General features: G+C 36.1%; 1 protein-coding gene across 20 annotated transcripts in view; it reads left to right on the top strand.

The window, feature by feature from the left end:
• Adgrl3 (adhesion G protein-coupled receptor L3) overlaps positions 1 to 23,349 on the top strand; it is a 745,864-nt gene that overhangs the window by 383,707 nt on the left and 338,808 nt on the right. For all 20 annotated transcript variants that reach the window (XM_026785275.1, XM_026785272.1, XM_026785262.1 and 17 more), the window contains one exon: positions 23,140 to 23,249. In XM_026785275.1, the coding sequence (XP_026641076.1) occupies positions 23,140 to 23,249 (110 nt within the window). The remainder of the gene's footprint in view (positions 1 to 23,139; positions 23,250 to 23,349) is intronic.

Here is a 23,349-nt window from a genome sequence, read left to right as displayed (position 1 = left end):
AGAAGAAGTAATATTGAACCTTCATTAGCACAGTTAATATGGAGGCAGACTCCAACTCCAGTTTTTCTTACTTCCTTATTCCTAAAGGCAGAACTTGATAAAAATGGATGTGCAGTGCAAGCTCTTTTGTTTGTTTTTCTAAAAGTAGAAATAACTTAAACTTAATATGCAGTCCTAGCTTACTTGCATCTTTGTGTATTCCTTTTATAAGGGAGAAATAAAGACAGAATCTAAAGGTTAATGGCAATTGTAAATCAACTCTGACTATGCCAAATGGTCAGACCTGAGGTCATATAAATGCAGATAATGTTCAGACTGAGCAAGTTGCATTCATGCATTTAAGTGTGTGTGTGTGAACATTAAAAAAAAAAAAGAGTCCTTGAATTTCAGAGAAAGCAATGTGTAATGCATGAGAAAAGGAGGGAGAAAAGTAAAGGGGGAAATGATGTAATTATGTTATAATTTCAAAAACAATATAAAATAAAAAAACTTTGACTCTACAGGTACACTATTTCATATAGTTGAAGGGTCCATGAATGAAGCTGGAGTTATTATATTAGGACAAAGAGAGGTGTAACGGCTGAGAACTCACAGAGTCAGGTTTACCTGGCTTTGCGTTAATCCCCTATCTGCTCTATAGCCTTGTCCAAGTTACCTGAGATTCAGCTATCCTACCTTTAAAGGAGCCATGGGCACACTAATTTTCTTTTGGGTTTGTGTCTTAGTTACTTTTCTATTGTTGTGACCCAACTGAACAATCAAGGTAATTTATAAAAGAAAGTGTTTAATTGCCTTACAATTTCAGGGGTTTGAGAGTTCATAATGCTAAAACAAAAGTGTGGTGGCAGGGATAGCTGAGAGTTCACATCCTGATCAGCTAGTAGGCTCATCGGGATGGGGGGAAGGCAAATATGGAGGAATAGGCGGTGTGGCAGGGCAGAGCCCAAGTTAACTGGTGATGGACTACTCCCAGTTACACACCTCTTCCCATGAAGACCACAGCCAATCCTTCCCATAGAATTCCACCAGCTCTAGACCACGGACTCAAACATATGAACTTATGAGAGCCCTTCACATTCAAACCCCACCAACTGTATTAAAATCAAATAGCATAATTTGTGCAGCATCTATAATATAGCAGTGTACTTAGTAAACCTTTTAATTATTAATTATGAAAAATAGATTCTAAGTTTCAATCTATATAGAGAGTTGACGCACATATGCCTGAGAAATCAAAAAATCTGAGAAGAGAAAGAAACTACATAAGTGGTCTAAAAAATAATATATTAGGCTGAAGTTTCTGTTCAGAATTTGGAAAGTTTTAATGCCCTCCTTAACTTCATAAAAGAAAGCCAGATAACTTACAAAGTCAAATACTTTAGGCTCTACAAGAAGAAGATTTAAAGAACAATAAGTCAATTATTGTTAGAATTCAAACTAACTTGATCCCTTCTAGTATATACAGAATACACAGAATGTACCATTTACCTTTTGTGTGGTTGGAGCGGAAGGTCTTACCATGCAGTTCAAGCAGGCCTGGAGCTGCCAATGTGAAACAAGATGCTCTTAGACTTTGGGTCCTCCTATCCCATGGTGGAATTGCATGCTACCATGTCTAGCTTTTCTTGTATCTGTTTATGAAAAAAAAAACAGAGCAACTTTTATTAAAAAATCACTAAGACTTCCATGTATAAAAAGAGTCTTTAATTACTCTCTGGTTCTGCTTCTTTTCCAGCAGTTATACTAGTAGGAAGGTCATAAATCAAGAATGTGAACTCTGTCCTGGTTAAATAGTTAGTTCTAGGCCAGTCTGGGCTACAAAAGACCTTGTGTCAAAAAAAAGTTTTGTGTGTGTGTGTGTGATGTATGCGTGTGTAAATATAGTGATGCTCATTTTGTATAAACATAATAAAACAAAATACAATGAAGGGTGAGATGATTGTAATAGAAATATACTCATAAAGTTTCTTAGTTTTGTCATCAACCAATAGAACTATTTTACAGGCACACTGTGATTTATTGTTATTTTACATGTAGAATGTAAATTTACATATGACATGGGTAGGGAGCAACCTTGTAATAGTTGGACGGAGCAGAGAAAGATATGGGAATGATACAAATACAGTATTTTTTATTCTCAGAAAAATCTTTTAAAAAGTTCCATAAATCAATAATTGACCAAGAATTGAGATCAACACAAAGATGCATTTGTATTGATGTCTGTACTGCCTGGGCAAGTTCATGTTAACATGCTAATTTCTAGTACATAAGAATATAGTGGGACCATTGTAGATGTGATTCGGTCACCTAGGTTATTCCAGAGTAGGCTGGATCTGTAACATGGCTGCTATTCTTATTAAAAGAATAAATTTGGAAAAAAATGCATATGAACCCACAAAATGCACACAAGAGAGAGAGAGACAGAGAGAGAGACAGAGAGAGAGAGACAGAGAGAGAGACAGAGAGAGAGACAGAGAGAGACAGAGAGAGAGAGAGAGTTCATGGATAGTGATCAAAGTAGCAATCAGCATGTTTTAATGTAAATTAAGAAACAGCAAAGAATGCTCACCAAGCCAGGAGAAACAAAAAGATAATAAAGGGTGTTCAATTCAGTTCAATTCAGTCACTGGCTTTGTGACATGCTCCAGGAAAAAAAAGTCACTAGCTTCAGTGAAAAATATCAATGGGAATATAAACTAGAACACATAATTATCTGTTCTCAACACAAAGAAGGACTAGAGAAAACACACACACACACACACAGCTTGGATGAGATGGCCCAAAGCACTTTGATAGAAGGTTCAACTACAAAGGTAACAGTATCTGACTTGATTGTATAAGAACCAATATACAGGTTAAATGGCAGGAATTGTCAGAAATGAGTCATTTGGCTATTTTTTTTTCCAGAAGAAGGTATTTCCCAGTAATGAAAACATATAAACTGGGGTGTAAGTTGATTCATAGAGTGTTTCCCTAGCAAGCGAGAAACCCTGGGTTTAAGTTACCAGCACCACATAAAATGAGCATGGTGATGCAAACCTGTGATCCCCAAACTTAGGAAATGAGGCAGGAGAATAAGGAGATCAAATATATCTTTGGGTGTAAAGTGAATTTGAGACCAACATAGGCTATATGAGACCCTGTCATTAAAAAGTTCATTGTATATTGATATATTGATAGTGGAGAGAGAATCATAAATATTGACTCATTGGGTAGTGGATACACAAAAATTTAATAATATAGTCTTACAATAGTATTACTAGGAAGTAGTTCAAGTACTGGATAAGGGCTTTATCACCAAACACCCTATCCAGACCCAAGCAGACTTAAGTAACAGTGCTTGAATGTTGACTCACATTTTTTGTAATGAAGGATAAAGTGCATGATAGTTAGTAGCTCTGTCTTTTGATCGATATTTGCTTCTGGGTTTCATTTGTATGAAGCATCTTCCCCCCCCCTCCCTATTGACTTGGTTATCTGTTGAATTAGTTATATATCCGAATCCTGCCATACTGTCTTCTCATGTCTCCAAAGAAAGTATTATTGCTTAAAGTAGCCAGATGGTTGAAAATTGTGAGATTATGTCCCATGTGAGAAAATCCGATATGGAGTAGAAGTCATGGAAATCCGAAGCATTTTTTTCTTGTTCATGCATAAACCTACTTTAATCATGTTGACACCCACTCTTCCCACTGACTCTATCGAGGTCCACTCCCTACTCTAAATTTTCTCCCAACTTTGTATCCTCTCATTTGTGTTGTCCATAAATTTCTGGGTGTGGGACCATCCCCAGCTTTCCAGAGGCCACACTTACCTGAAAGAGAAGTGGCTCTCCATCCCCTAGAAGCAATCAGCTCCTCAGCTAGGGTTAGGGATCATGAGCCTTATTCCACAGTGCTGCAATGTTGACTGATTTTATCTCTTTATCTTTCTTAACTGATTTATTTTTATTTAAATTTTTTAAATTCATTTTACATACCAACTACAGTTCCTCCTCCCTTCCCTCTTCCTGCCCCCTCTCACCTCACCCCATCCATCCTCATAAAGGTAAGATCTCCCATGGGGAGTCAACAAAGCATGGCACATTAGGTTGAGGCAGGACTTTATCTTGTGGGGGCAATGACAGCTGCTTTTGAGTGTAGGGTCACTGTTCCAGACCTCCCTGAACCCTGGCTCTAACACTCTTAATTCCTCTTCCCGTGAGCCATAAGAGACAGTGGAATACTAATGCTCCATTTGTGGCTAAATTCCATTAAGTATTCTAGAGCTTAAACCACTTTAAAAATAGAAGTATTTATATATGGAAGAAAGGATTCTTTTATATTTAATCCAGAATTCTAGTGAGTGACTTTAAGAGTCAGAAGTGAATTCTTTTTTTCCTTGTTTTTGAAGAAGAAAAGCTAGCGAGTTCTTTTCTGGTCTGGTTTGGCAAAATATCAGTGAAATAGATTCCTTTCTGAGTCACTAGGTTAATCAAGTTTAAGGTTTTCTCTGTTGACATTCCTCACAGTCACTGATGGAATTCGCATGAAGAAGTTTTGGGGTTTTTTTTGTGAAACAGCTTTTTTTTTCTATCCTTATAATCATCTTTAAAGTAAAGCAGAGTGTTTAATAGTTGCATATGTATTTTCTAAGCATGGTAGAAAGAACATTTTAGAACATGAAACCGCATTACCAACTTTAACTAATGAATGAAGGAGGAAGATGGGAATGCTTTAGTAGCCATTGTGTTCTAGACGCTATTGAGAGTCTCACAGGAGCCATTTCCCTTCTGATATAGTCATCCAGATATTCGTCCAGTTTTATAGATGTGAAAAATGAAACCGGTAATTTTTTTTTACTTTTCTCCCATCATTTTAAAATATAATATTTGATGAATATATATGTGTGTGTTATATAGATTATATATATTATTTTCGTAATATTTCATGCATCTTCTCTTCACTCCTTTTAGACACACTACCCACTCCACTTTCAACTATAAATGTCATTATAACATCATAACTACATAAGTATATTTCTGTGATTTGTCATCATAATAATAAGATGCATATCTATAATTGATTAATCCTTAAGAGCAGCTAAAAATTTTGAATATTAAAATTTTAAGTGTTAACTTTCTTTTTATTCTTGAACTGTTTGCCTTTTACTTGTATGCCTTAAGGCACTAGGTAATTTAATTTTCCTTTGTTCTTTATTCTTTGCTTCTGGATAACTTTTATTTTCTTTGGATAGGTTAATGGTGGATTTGTATACTTTGTAGAGTGGGTTAGATTTTTTCCCCCTCCACTTTGATGCTCTTTGCTCTCACTCTTTTCAGACTGAGGAAATCACAAAACCTCTTCTGGGATAATTTGAGTGATTGTTATCATTTTTATCCTTGTGCCTTAAGAGGTAAATCTACATTCTAATTCCTTTTTTATAGATAAGAAAATAACTGGGTCAAATAGAATATTATTCCCCTAACTAGTCAAAATAAGATAGACTCTGATACTGAGCATTGATGGTGATAATTGTGGGGTATTAGAGTTAGTGGGGGAGGTGGAAATTATATAAATACAATACCCATTAAATCCCTCAAAAATGAAAAATTTAAAGTTAAAAAGAGCCACAATGATGGGGTGTATGTAGGATGGGTCTGAGAGGAGGAGTCATGGTGAATATGATCAAAATACATAAGTATGCCTTTATGAAAATCTAAAATATTAATTAAATATTTCATTAACAAGCAGATCAAATGAAAGCACACATCTGACCATTTACTATGCAGCCATATTGTCAGTAAACTAGCCTTTGCCAAAGCTTTCTCATAGAATATTTTGTGCAATGGCATAGTACTGAAATTTCTAAATAGTGAAGTCAGGAATAAAGCCTTTATGGTTTTTATTGCATTTTTGTATTTTTATTTCAGTATATTTTTCTCTATTTAATTTCCTTTTTTTGTTGTCAGGGGTAGCTGAGAGACTTACAAAATTGACTACCAAATAAACTAAATGAGTACTCACAATTTCACCTTGGTCCTTAAAATCTAAAAAGGGCAATTTGACAATTATGTGGGTTGCAGCCAGAAAAGCCCATGAGTATTTAGGGCATGGAGTCACTCCTCATTTGATGAGGCTTTCTTCTCAATGACTTTTGGTGTCTGAGCAATTCAATAAGAAAGAAAAAATGGAAAATAAATATCCAATAATTGTGTCAGATTCACAGGTCTAATTCATTATTCATATTCAGCGTTAATCCTTTCTGTCCTTGAAAAGAAATTATTTTTTTCCTTGTAGTTTTAAAACATTGAGAGCAAAGGTCTAGTTTGCAGAAGCAGTTTCTGTATGAGGAGAGGCTAGAAATTATATCAAATCATTAGCTGTCCATTAGAACCCAGAAATGATTTTTACATCATATTGTGAGGGTAATTGCAAGCCCTACACAAAACAAATGGAATAAAACCTGATAAAAGTGAATGCGAGCATAAACCCTTGGTATTTTATTCCCTGAGCCACTTAAATATCACAAAATGTATTATATCTTATCTATTAAACTATTACCACAAGACTGCTAATATTTCTGATCCATTAGTTAAATAGGAGACCATTTCTAGTATTCCAGATTTTCACTTATCAGCAGCAGTGTTGCATAGCAGAAAATGCTTCTCATATTTGTAAAATAAAACCTCCTAATCGGGAGACCTGTATTTTGGAAGGTGAGAGTACAACCTATTTATTGAGACTTGTTTGTAGAAAAAGGTATTTTAAAGATGACTTTAATATTGTTTAAATGGACTCTTACTTGAGGGTGGGCCCCATACCGAGCAGTAGATGGTAAACACAAAATTAACTAAATGATATTTTCTAGACTTTGGTCTCATACTCCTTCGTTTGGACATATTCTGTCTTACTAGTCTTTTGTTTATATATTATGGTTTCTGGTTTTGTATGTGTGTTTCTGTGTTTTCTTTTTTCTTTTTAATAATCATGGTTTATTTGATTTTTTTTGATTCATTAGACTTTTCTCTAAATAGAGGAAGAAAGGATGGGGATTGGGAGGGTGGAGCGATGGGGAGGAAAAAGCATGATCAGAGTATATTCTACAAAAATTATTTTCCATATTTATAAAGGAGATCTTGTCTACTTCTTCCTTGGCAGGGTGAGGGGAATCCCTCTATGTCCCTCTTAGAGTTCTTTTAGTTTCCTGTCTTCTCTAGGGTTGCGGACTGTAGGCTTGTTATTCTTTAATAGTCCAGTCATAGAGAGGGAGAAGTGATATATTAGGAAGAAAGGGACCAAGACAATGATGGAGAAACCCACAGAAACAGCTGACCTGACCAAATGTAAGCTCACTAACTCAGCACTGACAGCTGGGGAACCTGCATAAGACCAAACTAGGCCCGCTGAATGTGGGTGACACTTGTGTAGCTTGTACAATTTATGGGGCCTCTAGCCATGGAACCAATATTTATCCCCAGTGCATGAACTGGCTCTTTGGAGCCCGTTCGCAATGGAGGGTTACCTTGCTCAGTCCAGATACAGGGGGTAGATCTTTGGTCCTGCCTCCAGTGATGTGATAGACATTGTTGACTTCCCATGGGAAGCTTCATCCTCTCTGAGGAGTGGATGGTGGTAGGGTGGGAAGAGGGTGGGAGGAACAGGAGGACAGAAAAAAGAGGGAACAGGGATTGGTATGTAAAATAAGATTGTTTTAAAGATTAAAATAAATTGAAATTATTTTTCATAGAAAGTTAAAAAAGAAGGCCATTAGGTGGTGGCACATGCCTTAAATTCCAGCCCTTAGGAGGCAGGGGCAGGCAAATTTCTGTGAGTTTGAGTCCAGCCTGGTCTATAAGAGCTAGTTCCAGGACAGCTAGAACTGTTACACAGAGAGACCCTGTCTCGAAAAACCCAAAAGAAAAGTATAAAAAGAAAGAAAAATAATGTTTAAAAATAAATTTCTTTTTATTATCACTTTTAATAAATAGAAATTTAATAACAAATAAAATATTAAATTATTTTGATTTATTAATACTATTCTTAATCTTATATATTTGTTTGGTTGGTTTAGTTTTTTTGAAGCAGGGTTTCTCTGTGTAGTCTGGCTGTCCTGGAACTCTATTTCAAGACGAAGCTGATTTCAAACTCACTGAGATCAACCTGCCTCTGTTTTCCCAGTGCTGGGAAAGAGGCATTTGCCACCACTGTCTGGCTAAGACTATTTAAAAACACCAAAATAAAACATTACAATAAGTATTATCTTGACTAGTATTTATGACAAATATCATGTTGATATTTAAAAAATTACTTAGTATCACCTTGTAGAGCTGGGAAATGTACAATTTTAAGTATAGCATATTCCTGATATTTTGCCAAAGTGTTTTGAATTGATTACAGAGTTGAGGAATTGGAGAAGATTTTTTAGTATATAAAGAAAATGAATAAAATTCAAAACAGTATAATTTAACTTAGGAAATATTTTGTATTGCTTGGTTTAAAGCTGTAGAATTGTTTTTCCATCTGAAACAGGATCTTGCTGTTTAGCACTGACTAAACTTTAACACTAGAGGCAATACTCTCTGCTTCAAAAGCATGATCCTCCTGCATTGGCCTCCTATGTGCTAAGATTGCAAGGACATTCCTCCATGTATGGAGAAAAACAGAATTTTAGAAATGACTTTTATCATATTTTCACCTATTCTGAAAAGTGAAGCCTGGCATTGTTTCTTTGATTAAAGTGCCGGGTTAAGTTGAATGGTTGATTAAGCAGCTGCTCTTTGAGTTGGTTGGTTGACTAAGGAACTGTTCTTTGAGCTGATTGGTTGGCTAAGGAGCTATTCTTTGAGCTGATTGGTTGACTAAGGAGCTGTCATCAGGTAGTGACCCTCAGTGCAGATTCAGGCCTTTTGGTCACCCTCCTGTTTCATTTTCTCAATGCCTGCTGTCTTCCTCCAGAGTTAAGACCGAGTAATTTTTATGAGAGCCTTTCTGTCCCCCAAGGCCCAAAATACCTACTATCTGACCTTTGAGATGGAGCTCACTCAGACATTCGAAGCTTGGACAAACATATACCTTCAGGCATTTTAAACCACTGTGACGCACATATTAAGATTAAGTTTCAAAAACACCTGAACGTAGAACAAGTAAGCTCTTCCTATATTGACTGCATTTACATTTCTCTAGTTTTAAATTTCATATTCTTAACCCACCTATAACAGTTTTTGGTTTTGTTTCGTGTTTTTAAGACGGGGTTTCTCTGTGTAGCTCTCACTGTCCTGGATCTTGCTCTGTCTAACAGACTGATCTTGACCTCAGAGATCCACCTACCTCTGCTACTGTAGTTCTTGGATTAAAGGCTTGTGCCACCACTGCCTGGCTACTGTAACCATTTTTTTTTTCTTCAAGAATAGGTTATATGTAATTGTTACCAATAGAATGATTAATTAATATATTAATTACCAAGCACTTGTTTTGAAGAGAAATCTATTGGTAATATAATAAAAACATTAAATAATTTTCACAATCCAGTGGGAAGCTCATACTAATGTAAATCAGCATAAGGAGCTCTGTACTGAAAGTCTTTCCTCCTGAATTCGTGTGTGGAAACAGTACCTGGAAAGGAGGCTTTTAGGAAGTTAATGAAGTCACAAGAGGTATAGTTCTAAGAATGTCTGTTGTTCTTGGAAGAAGAAAATGATCTTTCATTGTACACAGAGAGATGGAGAGTTCTAGATGAATTTAGAAAGGGCCACCCAATGCAATGCCAGCTCTAACTACAGAATTTAAATCTTTGAAAAAGAGGTTGTTAGCATATGTCTATGAATGGTCTCTGTGTGCATGGACTGTGTCTGGGAATGCAAGCATGTAATGACATGGCCATGGAGAACAAAGGACAGCTTGTGGAAGTCAGCTCTCTCCATTCAGTCCATGGGTTCTGAGACTAATAACACTTTTGGACTTTCTAAATTTTTTTTTATGTCCTATGCCATTCTAATGAATGATTTAAATGTGTACCAGTTAGTCATGAGACCTGAGTATGTGCTAAAGAAAACCTTTTAGTTACAGTTTTGTGTATCTAGGAATACAGAGAAAAATGGGAAAATGACAGTGATTTAAGAAGCAGTTGGGACACACCTTTAATCCCAGCACTTGAAAGGTAGAGGCCAGAGGCTCTCTATGAAGTTTGAAGACAGCCTAATCTATATAGTAAGTTCCAGGACAGCCAAACCTACATTGAGAGACCCTGTCTCAAAAAATTAAAACGAAGAAGAAAAGGAAGAAAAAAAAAACGAAAGAAAGAAAGGAAAAGAAATCAGCTCTCTCTGTATCATTGCTTTTCTAAATGAGCCCTGAGCCTTTACCTTCTTCTTCTGGTCAGTTTTCCTCCTTACATCTTCTCTCCTCCCCTCCCTCTTCTCCTCCTGCTTTTGTTCCTCTTCCTCCTCCTTTCTTCTCTTCCTTCTCCTCCACATCTTCTCTCCTCCCCTCTCTCTTCTCCTCCTGCTTTCCTTCCTCTTCCTCTTCTTTTCCTTCTCCTCCACATCTTCCTTCCTCTTACATTCAACAGTGTTGTTTCTGTGACTATCAGTGTACTTGTACATACTTTATGGCTTTTCCATTCACTCTCACAATAACCCAGAAACTGCAGGAAAGGTCTGTGTTATGGAGATGAGACAGTTTGGGGCTCAGAGGAGAGTGAGTAACTTAGAAATCTGTAAGAGCAGGTAATGGCCTATGATTCATTTTCAAGTTTGTCTAATTTCAAAGCTAATGTTCTTACCTTATGCAATACTGCTTCCCAATCACTGTGTGTAATTCAAAGCCTATAGGTGTGAAAAAGCACCTTTTTAAGAGCAGCAGTGTGGACCTTCTAATAGCAAAACCTTTGTGATTTCATTTAGTAGTAAAATGTTTGCTTGTGCATATTCAAAAGTCAACCCAGTATTCAAAACAACAAATAAAATGAATAAACTTTAGAAAACATCCCAGATAATCTTTCATATTTGAAAAATATTAATATAAACATTGAATTGGCTTTGTGCAAATGTCTGTCTTTTAAAAAATATTTGAATAAGACTAGCATGCCAACACTTTTGACTGTCTCTATACTGGAAATTTATTAGTTTTGTTAAATCCACTGATTTCTATATGCTCAAAGCTATGTTAAGTTGTGATATAAGATGGCAAATTCAGCATGAGTATGAGTGAAGTTTTTAAACAAAATTTGCTTCTACTCTCATGGAACTCATGAGTGTAGAGTTTTTATTAGTCATGTTTTATAGCTAGGATGCAATCTCTGGAGCAGCTAATGCAATAAACAGAGACCGGTTCTTTAATTTAGAGTCATGGAGATTGAAATTTAAGACTGGGTAGCCACATAGCTTTCAGAAACTTGTGTGTGTGTGTCAAGTTAAGTGGTTACGTTCTGAGCTTCGATTCTGTGAGCCTGAGAATTCTTCCATCTGAAAGGCAAGGCTGAGATCACAGGTGAGGTTCTCTTTGCTGGCTGTTACATGGATACTGAGTATTCAAATGAGGCTGTCTACCTAGGCCCCACAATTTAAAATTCTTAGTAAACATCTAATACTCTCTTCCTTTGCCTCACTAAGGATTTAGATATTTGTGCACTGTTTTATTTATTAATGTAAAAAAAAAAGCAACACGTGCTTCCTTGTCAATGGTGAAGTCTGCTTTGGTGACTGATTTGTGTATCTTGTCTACTTGTTCAGTGGGTCTTGACAGTGTTTTCATGTTGAAATATAGCATTCAGTAATTACTTTATTGCAAAAGTAAATTCTTATGAATAATGTTTTTATGTCAATATTAAGTGTATAGATTTTATGTTTCTTAATGGTCTTTTTGATGTTATTTCATTAAAATATATCTAAAATGTCTGTAAAATTTCATATGGTACATTAGTATAGTATTTATATGTGAAGTTAACCTTGCACATGACCACTTACTTAGTAAAAAAGGAAACTTTCAATAAGGGATCATTTTGGGCGTAAATGAACTGAAGTCACATGACTGACATTTACTTTTCATTAAACGTGAGACAGTCTTGAAGATTAAAACAAATATTTATAGGGACTCATATCCTTTGCTTTTGGAAACTAACTAAAGAAGTGAATTATTTGTTTCCTTGGCATGATACAAGTCAATAACAGCATATCTTTATTGGTATTATATTTTATTAGTTCTACTATGCTGAGATCTAGTAGTTGATTTCTCTATTTCTAATCTGCATCTCACCTACAAAAAACAAGGCCTTGTAGCTGGGAGGTAACTGAAACAATAAATCTACTCATTTCATCTACTTCCTCTCCAGCATCTATAATCATATTTGATAATTACTCATGTCCAAGTAAGCATTTGAGATATCCATGTGGACATTTAGGCATCAAAGTCTTAGCCCCTACAAGGTTCTGTCAATCTTGCGCATTTCTAAGTTGGCATGCCACTTACTGGCAGTCTCTCCATATACCCTCCTCCTTCTGTAATCTCCACTGCATCCTTCAGTGTGCATAGAGTTGCCAAAAGTCCATCGCTTTTAGATTGATTTGAAACCTATTTGTAACTTCTTTTTCATATCTCCATCTTTTCTGCTATGGGGATTTGCTTCTAACAGGAAAACCGTGAGAGTGGCTTTTCCTCAAACTGATGCAAGTATCACTTTATAATGAGACTAGAGAGAATGCTGCATGAGGAAACAGGAGCCTGTAGCTCAAGGGAATGTCTGTCAGCTTCATTGCACACCCAAGTCTGTATCCGTCAAAATCCATCTTCTGAGTGTGTGTGTGTGTGTATTGATATATGTACTCTGTAGGTAACTAATTTTGTGTTCATAATCTTAAACCTGTTACTAATTTTGATAACAGTAACCAGTACCTAATAATGTGGGTATTTCATTTATATACTTATGGATATCCATAGAGACAGACTCTATTAAAATGATGTGGGAAATTTCCATTTACCACTAAGAACCAGGAATCAAGGCTGTCCTTTCTAATACTGTATGACCTGACTGTTGAGATCATTTTTCATATCTGCTTTTCAGAGAAATTTAAGGCTTCCCTATTCATTTTGAAAATCTCTTAGACTTTGGAAAAAGACAAACACAAATTCTAATTACCTAAATGTAAGTTATTGCATTAGGAAGGACTACATATTTCAGATGCATTTATTAAAAGACCAAAGGAAGGATACCTGAGTTCTTTTGTTTGACATCTGAGATTTATTTTAACATCTAAATCCCTCTGGGATTGCAATGAATATTGAAGAGTGAGTGAGCATACGGGAAGCAGATTGTTGCTTTCTGCTGCCATGGCGTATTAGAGCACAGTATTGCAGAGGATCTGGGCTCAGTAGAGGACGCTGAAGGTTAGCAGACCTCTCCAAACATCCTGATGTGCGAAACTCTTTAGATGTAGGTTCAGGATAGCGTATGCCATCTTTTACCAGTACTGTTTTAGAGGTTTGCACCTTCAGGTACTCATTTTCACAGCTTAAAGCCCACCTTGCCTTCTTCAGTTTGGCTCCTGACAGTTATACTCATTGCTAACATTTACCGTTTTCCAACCTAACTTGTCATAACTTCATTTATTTTCCATGTTTCCATTTTGGGATACTTCTGTTTTCAAGCCTGCCCTTCACAGACTGGATTCTATAGAGATGACAGATTCATGTACATCAAAAGCAAGGGAACCACATTGTTCCTTGCTTCTAAAATATCCCATTATTCCTCTTGAACGGTGGTACCAGTTCAGATTAACTCAATTCTGACTGCATACTTTGTTCATAGATAACATCATTTCTAAAATTTATTTTTCCCTTTGTGTCATAAGTGTATTGTGAAGATTGCAAAAAAAAATAGAGTGTAGAAAGCACTTTGTGCTGCATTGGACATGTTGAAAATCCCCTGCATATGTTAGTGAAGATGTTCCTCTCTGTTCCCTGTTTGTCTTTTACTTCAAAATGGTAAACATTACTGTGCGGTCTTAGTGTACTTGCGCTGTCACCTCCCCCTTTTTTCTTCCTCAGAATTGTCTTTTCAAGATGGATAGATGATACATCATAACTCTGGCTATTCCGGAACTTGCTCTCTGTCAACCACATAGCCTTGAACTCGTAGGGATCCTCCTGCCTCTGCCTCCTGAGTGTCGTTCTTTTGAACAGCCTGAAATGCTTTATAGTTTATCTCGTAGAAATTTTAACAAATTGGTTGATTTCACTTAAAGCAAATTAGTTGTGGTGTCATTTTTTTCTAAAAAAAAAAGCTGCTCCAATATTCCTCAGTTTTGACAACATAAACTAGGCTGTGGGACTCCTGTGAGGAAGTGCTACCCACTAGGCTGAAAACAACAGACAATTTCTCATGCACAGCTGTGGGGCCAGAAGTGCTGGACTGCCGGACTTAGGGAAAAATCATGCTTAGTAGGTTTGCAGCAACTTCATTTCCTCTTTGCCTCTACCACAACATGCAGTTCTCCTTCTCCGTGTGTGGATCTGCTTTGTGTTTTGTGTGTGTGTGTGTGTGTGTGTGTGTGTGTGTGTATGTGTGTGAACGTATGCATGTACCCACCCTTCCACATAATCCATTATGTACCAATAATTACCAGGTAATGTAAATTTTTCCTCTAGGTTTTGAGTTTCTTTAGAGCACATAACTGTATAATCTACTTTTGCTTTCGGAGGCAGATACTTGGTAGGCTTTTGGTATATGTTAATCAAATGTAAATACTTTATTCACAACTAAAACAAAAACAGAATTGGGATACCAAAGATTATGGTGGTTGATGATGTTACATAATATTTAATCTTCTGGGTTTTTTTATTCAACCAATATTGTAAAGAAAGAAAATTGAAATACTGTGAATTGGGTATAAAGAGAATTTAGTTCTTTTTTTCACGTTCCTCATTGTTTTGTAGCCTTGGGGAAATTACTTAATTTCTTAAAGCTTTTCTATAACACAAAGATAAAAGACATTATAGCCTACAGATTTACTTTCAGATATTTATGTTTTACATTTTCCATTCTAGAATCTCCAGAGATTAATTTCACCAGAAAGTCTGGGCTACATGGAAAGAGTATGGCATGTCATGTTAACAAATTCCTTTTATATTCTGAAAATTTAAAAAATGGAGCATCATGAACACGTGGACAGGGCAATAGTAAGAACTGTAGTGAAAGCCGGTGGAGAAGGCACACGATGTGAACTGAGGAGACTCACAGGATTTGGACCTGGCCGAATGATGTGAGGAAGGAGGGAACAGGAGGAGACAGGAAGTGGCAATGGAGAAACTGTATGACACATGACCCACACTGAGATGTGATTCTGTAGATGCTGGAATGCAATATCTTGTAATGGTAACGTGTCACCTTTTCCTATAATGCGCTGCTGGTTACCTTCAATGCAGGAAGGCAAAGCACAATTGTAATAGTTTACACAGCTGTTACGTTTTGAGAATATCTTATGACTCACAATCTTTTTTCTAAATGAAAAGCATACATAGGACAATCATACTTTCTTTGACTATACCTACTTATACTTCATTTTCTCAGCTTCAAATAATGGGCAGACATTTCCTCCCAGTATCTATCTGTCAGGAGGTCTTCTGTAAGGCTAGAAATAGTACATTTTTTCAAAATGGGGATGTTTTTAAGTTGCAGTGTAACTTCTTTCTGTATATGATGACTTTTTATTACTTAAGCTAACCCAGAGAATTTTAATTAAGACTCTTAAGGAACAAGATTTACTGGCATGATGGTCCAGTTGAAGATAGGAAAGTGAACTTTTCTAAACTATGTGGCTGTTTTCTGCTTTATAACATTTTTACCTGTAACCCATATCCGGGAGTCAAAATCTGAATGCATGCAGAATGATTTATTTAAGTACCTATAGAGTTATTTAAAATAGAATTCTTAATTTAACACCAGATTTAATTTTAGATCAGTCGTTTTATGCTTTTTATCATTTACTTGACATTAATTTAAGCAGAATATACTGTATACCTTTAATTCTTATCATTTACTTGTAATATTTGGTTGCTAGTTATAGGAAAGTTTTGAAATTTTGCTGCTTTTAATGAAACATTCTACAAGCCAAGGAATATTAGGGCTGGAGAGATGGCTCAGTCAATCCAATTCTTACCAATGTGAGAATCTGAGTTTGGATCCCTAGGACCTTTGTAAAGAGTCAGACATGGGATTTTCTTGTCATCCCAGCCATAGTGCTGCTGAGACAGGTCTGGAAGTTCATGGGCTGGGTATGCTCTTCCAGGACTTAAGGTCCAGGTCAACGAGAAAACCTGTCTCAAATAAAAGCAGAAGGTGCCTGGAAGTTCATGGGCTGGGTATGCTCTTCCAGGACTTAAGGTCCAGGTCAACGAGAAAACCTGTCTCAAATAAAAGCAGAAGGTGCCTGAAGGCTAGTCCCCCTCCCCGAGTTTTCTATTTACCTTCACATACATGCCACACACACTTGAACCCGAACCTCTTTCACAGGAACACACCCACACACAGTTAAAAAAATAAACTCGAAACAGTTAGTAAAAAACAAAATGATTATATAGGATTTTCCATTGCTCTTGGTTGCCTTCCAGAATTTAAAGGTATGACCCTATTGCTGAACACACCCCACACTTTAGACACACGATTTGGAGGAATCATGGCAGCACTGACTTGGAAGCCTCCACACTGAGTATTAGCTCACTTAGCATGGGGAGGAATTATTCAAGCTGCCAAGGGAAAAAAGAATCAATAGTTCTACCTAGCTGTAAAACCTGCAAACCAGAACAAGGACTGGCATGGCAGGCTATTCCTAAGGGTACTGCAGAGACTTTTGTTTATCTTGGGAGCAACATACAGTTGTCTAATTGGACTTTCAGCCTGCTCAATATGAGGAAATGTATCACTGGTACTATAAACCTATAATATAAACTATAAACTGTAAACTATAAACTATTATTAGCTGTAGGTGGTGAAATCCTAGAACTAGCAGAGAACCTATTACTGCCACTTTGCTAAACCAGCATAATTTCTAAGTGCTCTCTAAATACATTTCCTAATACACATACATAAGGGAGGTCTTACTCCTTTTTAAAGACATTTTCTTTTGAAATTGGAAGAAAACATTTTAGAAGTCTGTAACTGGTCACAATGCAGATGCTGAGGACAACTGACTAAGTGATGTGCAAAGTGACTTGACACATACGCAGCACAACCTTTACGCCCAAGCATCAGGGAACACCATGGAAGGCAGGTGGAAATCTAATAGCAAGAGGAATGGGATGTCTGTTGTGACATAGTACCTTCCGTTTATGATAGACAAACTGAAGCTATGAAGTCTCAAAAACATGCTTGTCTCTCTAAGACCTGAACAAGAGCACCACCAGTAGACCTGCCAGTGAAGACAGGACAGATCTCACAAGGTTCTTCTACTCCAGAGGAAGACCTGGAGGTTCTTAAAGACTGTTGAGAATGGGAGAATTAGTCTTTTCAAGGGACAAAATCCTGGTAGCTTATCCAGTCCCAAGATGCATAAAAATATACATACGGACAATGTTAAATGGACAAAGCAAGATGTGTGTGTGTGTGTGTGTGTGCGTGCATGTGTGTGTTTGTGTGTGAAAACAAGAAGTCATGAATTTGAGAAAGAATGGGAAAGCCAAAGAAAGATTAAGAGAGGATAGAGTAGAAATGATGTAAAAATATACATAAATAGTATGAAAAAATACTGAAAAAGAAACAAAATTCTAGTACAGATTTTTCCATTTTGCCTTTGATGTATTTCTAAATAATTGTTATCCACATATTGTCTTGAATCAAGTATTCTTGTCCCACTTTCCTTGGCATCTCTTAAATGTAAAACATAAGCCACATATTTAAGAAAACAAGTGTGAAATATTTCCAGTAGGAGACATGAGACACTTTGAAGTGATAAGCAGTGGTTTTCTGGACATACGGTTTTAGATTGACATTGTACCAGATTCCTTAGGTGACAAGCACCTGTACATTTTATACTGAAATTTTGTATTGAAAGAAATATATGTGCATCTTTATGTACAAAGAAAATATATTTTAAACGCTATAGAGGAATCTTATAGAAAAGCAGCATTTATAAAATTGGCATTGTATCAATTTTAGTACAAATTATAAAGGATTAACTTCTATCAAAACATGAGGTAGTCAATTCAGGAAAAATAATCAGCCTTTAAAAACTTTAAACATGGTTTCTTCTGAACATGAAACAATGGCTGCAGGTGGAGGAAGATACTTGAGAGCATAATTAAGATGCTGATGCTGGCCTGCTGCAAACCCATTCTCTACTCACTTCATTGTAATCGGACAATTATGTTGGTTCCCCAGCCACGCAGAACCTAGTAATCACCCAGAAAATATATTAATTACAGTATTACTTGGCCAATGACTTAGGCGTATTCCTAGCTACCTCTTATATCTTAAATTAACCCATTTCTATTAATCTGTGTATTGCCACTAGGCTGTGGCTAACCAGTGCCGGCATGTTACTCCTTTGATAGTTACATGGCATGTCCCTGACTCCACCTTCTATTCCAGCCTGGCTATATTCTGCCATGCCATAGGCCAAAGCAGCTTTTTTTTTTTTTTAAATTAACAAATGGTAATAAAACATATTCATAGCATACAGAGGGGAAACCCAAATCACCTTATCTTCCTGGCTATCAGACCCTAATCTGATCAGTCTCTGGTAAGCTATAGTTCTTAGTGAGAATATTTACCTCTGTTGTCTCTGACTGTTGTTGACAGCTGTATTTATTTTAGAAATGGTTTTGTAAACAGGACCTAGTCATTACCTCTTTGGGTCACTATTCTGAGGAAGGTAGTCTGCTGAGTGCCATATCATTGAAATTTCCTTCTAATTAAAATGAGGCATAGAAGAGTGCTTTATTTTTATTTTGATATTATTAGTTTATCATCTTGGTTTATATGAAGCATGAAGTATATCCTGTAGGACCATACGTGCAACCATGTAAAACTATCCGTCAGAGCACAGTAAATTGTGCAGTGGCTTTACAACTGAAGGTGCTTAAACCAATGGTCATTGGTTCAGCAGGGAGTAGGGTCCAATGAGTCTCTCTCTTATTCAGGACTGACTTTTAAAAGGCTCTCTCTGAGCAAACCCAGTGCAGACAATGGCAGCGGCTTTTAGTTCATGATTACTTGTGTCATGACATGAAGGTAGAGTTTCCCAGCCATTCTCACCATCACTCTGTTTTTATTTTCTTTCTGCCCCATCTTCTCTTTGTTTCCCGACACTTAAGAGGTGATACATATGTCTTGTTTAGACTAAGTGTTCAGTCGTGTCTTACGCTCAGCACTTATCTAGCAGCCTTGAGTTTCTACTGTCACAGCTGTGCACTGCAAAGGAAGCTTCTCTGATCAAGGCTGAAAAGGAAACGTGTGTGTTGACATAAGCAAAATAAAGAAGCTTTATATTATGCTTAGGAGTTGTTTTTTTTTATCAGTATGAGTATCGAAATTTGGGGAGGATATGTGCTTATAAATTCAGTTGCCTAAGGAATCTAGAAGCATCATGTCTTGGACGTAGAGTTAAAAGCAGTTGTGAGTCACCCAACATAGGTGCTGGACAGCAAACCCAAGTATTCTTAACTTCAAAGCCATCTCTCCATTCCCCTTCAATTTTTTGTTTGTTTGTTTGTTTGTTTGGTTTGGTTTGGTTTGATTTTTGAGATAGTGTTTCTCTGTAGCTTTGGAGCCCATCCTGGACATTGCTCTGTAGTACAGACTGGCTTCGATCTCACAGAGATCCACCTGTCTCTGCCTTCAAAATGCTGGGATTAAAGGTGTGCACCACCACCACCTGGCACCTGTTCAGTTATTTTTAATAGCATCAAAGTATATACATGATGCTTGTTTGCTCATGCACATGCATGCACACACACACCCCACTCTTAGTCATTTTTTGTTTAATCTGTTTTAGCTATTTATTAAACACCGTTATGTAAAAGTTAAAGAAAATTTTCTCGTGGCAATGTGAATTTTCTTTTACAGGTTTTAACAATTCTCTTAATATAGAATACAAATGAAATTTCTTTTTTATTCTCAACTTACAATTCTTTATCTCTTTGGTTTCTCGTATATAAAGTTTAGTTTGGAAACACCAAATTGATGACTCTATGACATCCTTCATCTTAGACCAGGCATGCCACAGAGGACATTTTGTAACTGAGAGAATAAAGCAATATTTTTTTTATTGCTCTCATGAAATACCATGCAGATTGCTATAAATTAGGAACAAAAAATAAGATAACACAAGTAATTCAAGAAAATATATTTAGCTGTTAATGTCTTTCTCAATGAACACATGGGAAAATGGTCATGCCACCCACTGAAGAGAAATATAGGCATATAAAATCGATATTGACATGAGTTTTTGTACGGATTTCCTGAGTGTATTTACAAACCATATAGTACAAAATATTATATGAATGTATCAACATACTATATAATATAGAAAGGATATATGAGATAAATTAGCATGTCATATGGTAATAGAGATTACATATTTGCATTCTATATGATAAAGGTGTTTCTGTGAATGATTGCCCCTTCACATTTAGAAAATAGTGGAATCACTATGCACTGCACTTGGAGATAATGAATTCAAGCAGACACTTCAATTTGTTTGGCTCATCCTACATACAAGTGAAGGAGATTCAGCTTCCAAATGTGGCCATATGTAGATGGTAATAAAGTAAAGCAGATTCAGTTCCATCTATTTTCAATTGAAAACATTCATACTTCTAGCCAGCCACTATTATAGATTTCAATGGTGGAAAGATTATAACTTAGAAGTCACTGTTACACTTGGTACATCATTACAGGACTAAAATTCTTTTCTAAGCAATGTATGTGGATTTGTTCATTTTAAAGCCCAAATTCCAGGGCTCTACGAATATGAATCTGAAAGAAACAGAGCATAGAAAGGAGGTTGCCTATGTCTGAGGTGTGGCAGTTAGACACATGCTGATCAAGGATGTAAACTTTTAGAAACACAGGATGCAGGCATGCTGGAGATCAAGCTGCAGAATGATGGTCTTAGGTAACCTCTTCTGGAGTTTGCAATGAGAGTAGACCTCTATTTCTTCCATGAAAGAAACGTGTCTCTGTTAGATGATCATATATTAATAAGCCTGATATATGGGGGAGTAATTTTATGACTTCTATAGACATTAAAATATAACTGTATATTCTAAATGTATACGCTTCATTTGTTGATAAACTAGTAAAATGAGATCAACTGAAAGTAAGACAACACAGGATATATGTGAATATTTCTAAGTTTAGATTATCAGAAGAAAGGATTTATTCTGAAAATCTTGGATTCATTCTAGAATATGTTAAAGAAAGTAGTTTGCATGCAAGCAAAGACTTGTCATATACTTGGAAGTTTTGTTTTGCTTTTTTGTTTGTTTTTTGATATTCATTTACAGGTTAAACAGCCTTTACTTACAATTTTAGTTACCTTTGTATCTTCATGTACATCTATGATGAGCTTGTAGCTGATGAAACAGTACATTTACCTTAAACAGTCACATTTACCTTAATATTAAGATACAGGAACCTGGTCAAGAGAACAAGTGTCATAGCTAGAGGGGAGACCATTAGGATTTGTAAACTCTTTGGGTTAAGTGCTGGGATTAATATGATCTTTTTACTTGAATTAATCTCTGCTCCATAACATAAAATGTATTTTCAGCTTGAGCCATTCAGTAATCACTCCATCTTAATTTGGGACTAAATAAAATCCTCATTAAACCTGAGAAATATTAGCTTCAAGTAGATACATGTTTACTCTAAATCAAGCCGAATCCTGTACTTTCATTTTCCTGTATGTGTCCAAGTGCTAGGAGTCTTTGAGGTTTGATTGCATCAGGGAATGAAGCCTTTAAGAAGGTGATAGGAAAACCTATCCCTAAATTAGGGCTAAAGCTTTCTTCCATATCTGAAATCAGTAAGCAAGAACATAAAGCAGAATGGTCAGTGTGGCCATCCCATACATGCCAATATTATGGGTTTGCAAACCTATTAACCGTAGTTTACTAATCGATAAATTCCTGAGCTTAGGAAGTTTCTAACTTCCTAAGGGACAGTATTGAGGCCATTGTGAGCTTGACTCTTTTTTTAGAGGAAATTGAATTTAAGTATATGTATTTTTTTACCTCAAGGATAAATCAGCCAAAATCAGTTTAATCCATTTACTGTGCAAGTGCCCAAGCTTGCATTTCTGTGTGCTTTCATTCCCTCAGGAATATAAAGCTACTCTTTTGAAATGCATAATACTGACTTAAATGACATCTAATCTGTGAGTTGGTGCCAATATTAGGGGGAATAAAAGAAACTTGGAGAATCCGTTCTTTTTAATTCTTTCACTTATGTGGTTAATGCCAAATATGCTAAATAAATGCATTTCTATATTTAAGTGTTTAGTTTATTTTACATTTATCTATGTGTATATGCTTACATATGTGTGGGGGCATATGCCAAGGTATTGCAGAAATGGATTTTCTCCCTGTACCTGATGAATGTGAAGTATCAAAATCAATTTATCAGGCTTGATTGACATCAAACGACTTAACCAGCTGAACCAATTCATTGATCCTCAAATACTAAGTTTTTACTCAATTCTTAAGGATAGAAGAGGGTTTTATGTATAATGTCTAACTCATTTAAAATAAATTTTATCACACCCATGGCATTTGTTTTACAACTGTCTAAGAAATATTTTGTTATATGCTGTTAAATGTAGTTTTTGAAATGGGAGTGGGTCTTTCCTCTTAAATAATCTTCTCCAGTATTCACATTGCCAATGTCCTCTGCATGACTTTGTATTGCTTCAGCAGTATTTAACTGCTGCCTTAGAATTATGTCCTATTTGAGCAAATGTAAGTTACTATAAACGAAATACGCAAATAGATGCCTATGTTTTAATTTTTAAAGCACACTGAATGTACTCCATTAATAAACCTGAAGTCCTAAGTCAGCAAAAATATTTTTTAATTCTACATAACTGAAAGTAAAATGATGTCAGTGTTGGTGTTCATGATGATTTAAGCTCGTATAAATTTACTATTTCTTTATTTCTTTTGATTTCAGATGCAATAACAGAACCCAGTGTGCTGTGGTGGCAGGTCCTGATGTTTTTCCAGACCCATGTCCAGGAACTTATAAATACCTTGAAGTGCAGTATGAATGTGTCCCTTATAGTATGTATACTCCTATACTTCTTTTAAAAAGATATTAATTACTCTTTAATTTGCATGTACTGACATTCTCTGGGAAGGCATAAAATACTCACATCAATGT

Source organism: Microtus ochrogaster, linkage group LG1 (genome assembly GCF_000317375.1).
Source record: "Microtus ochrogaster isolate Prairie Vole_2 linkage group LG1, MicOch1.0, whole genome shotgun sequence".
NCBI classification, from domain to species: domain Eukaryota; kingdom Metazoa; phylum Chordata; class Mammalia; order Rodentia; family Cricetidae; genus Microtus; species Microtus ochrogaster.
The sequence above is the reverse complement of the archived record's forward strand: the minus strand, read 5'-3'. Positions and strand labels throughout refer to the sequence as shown.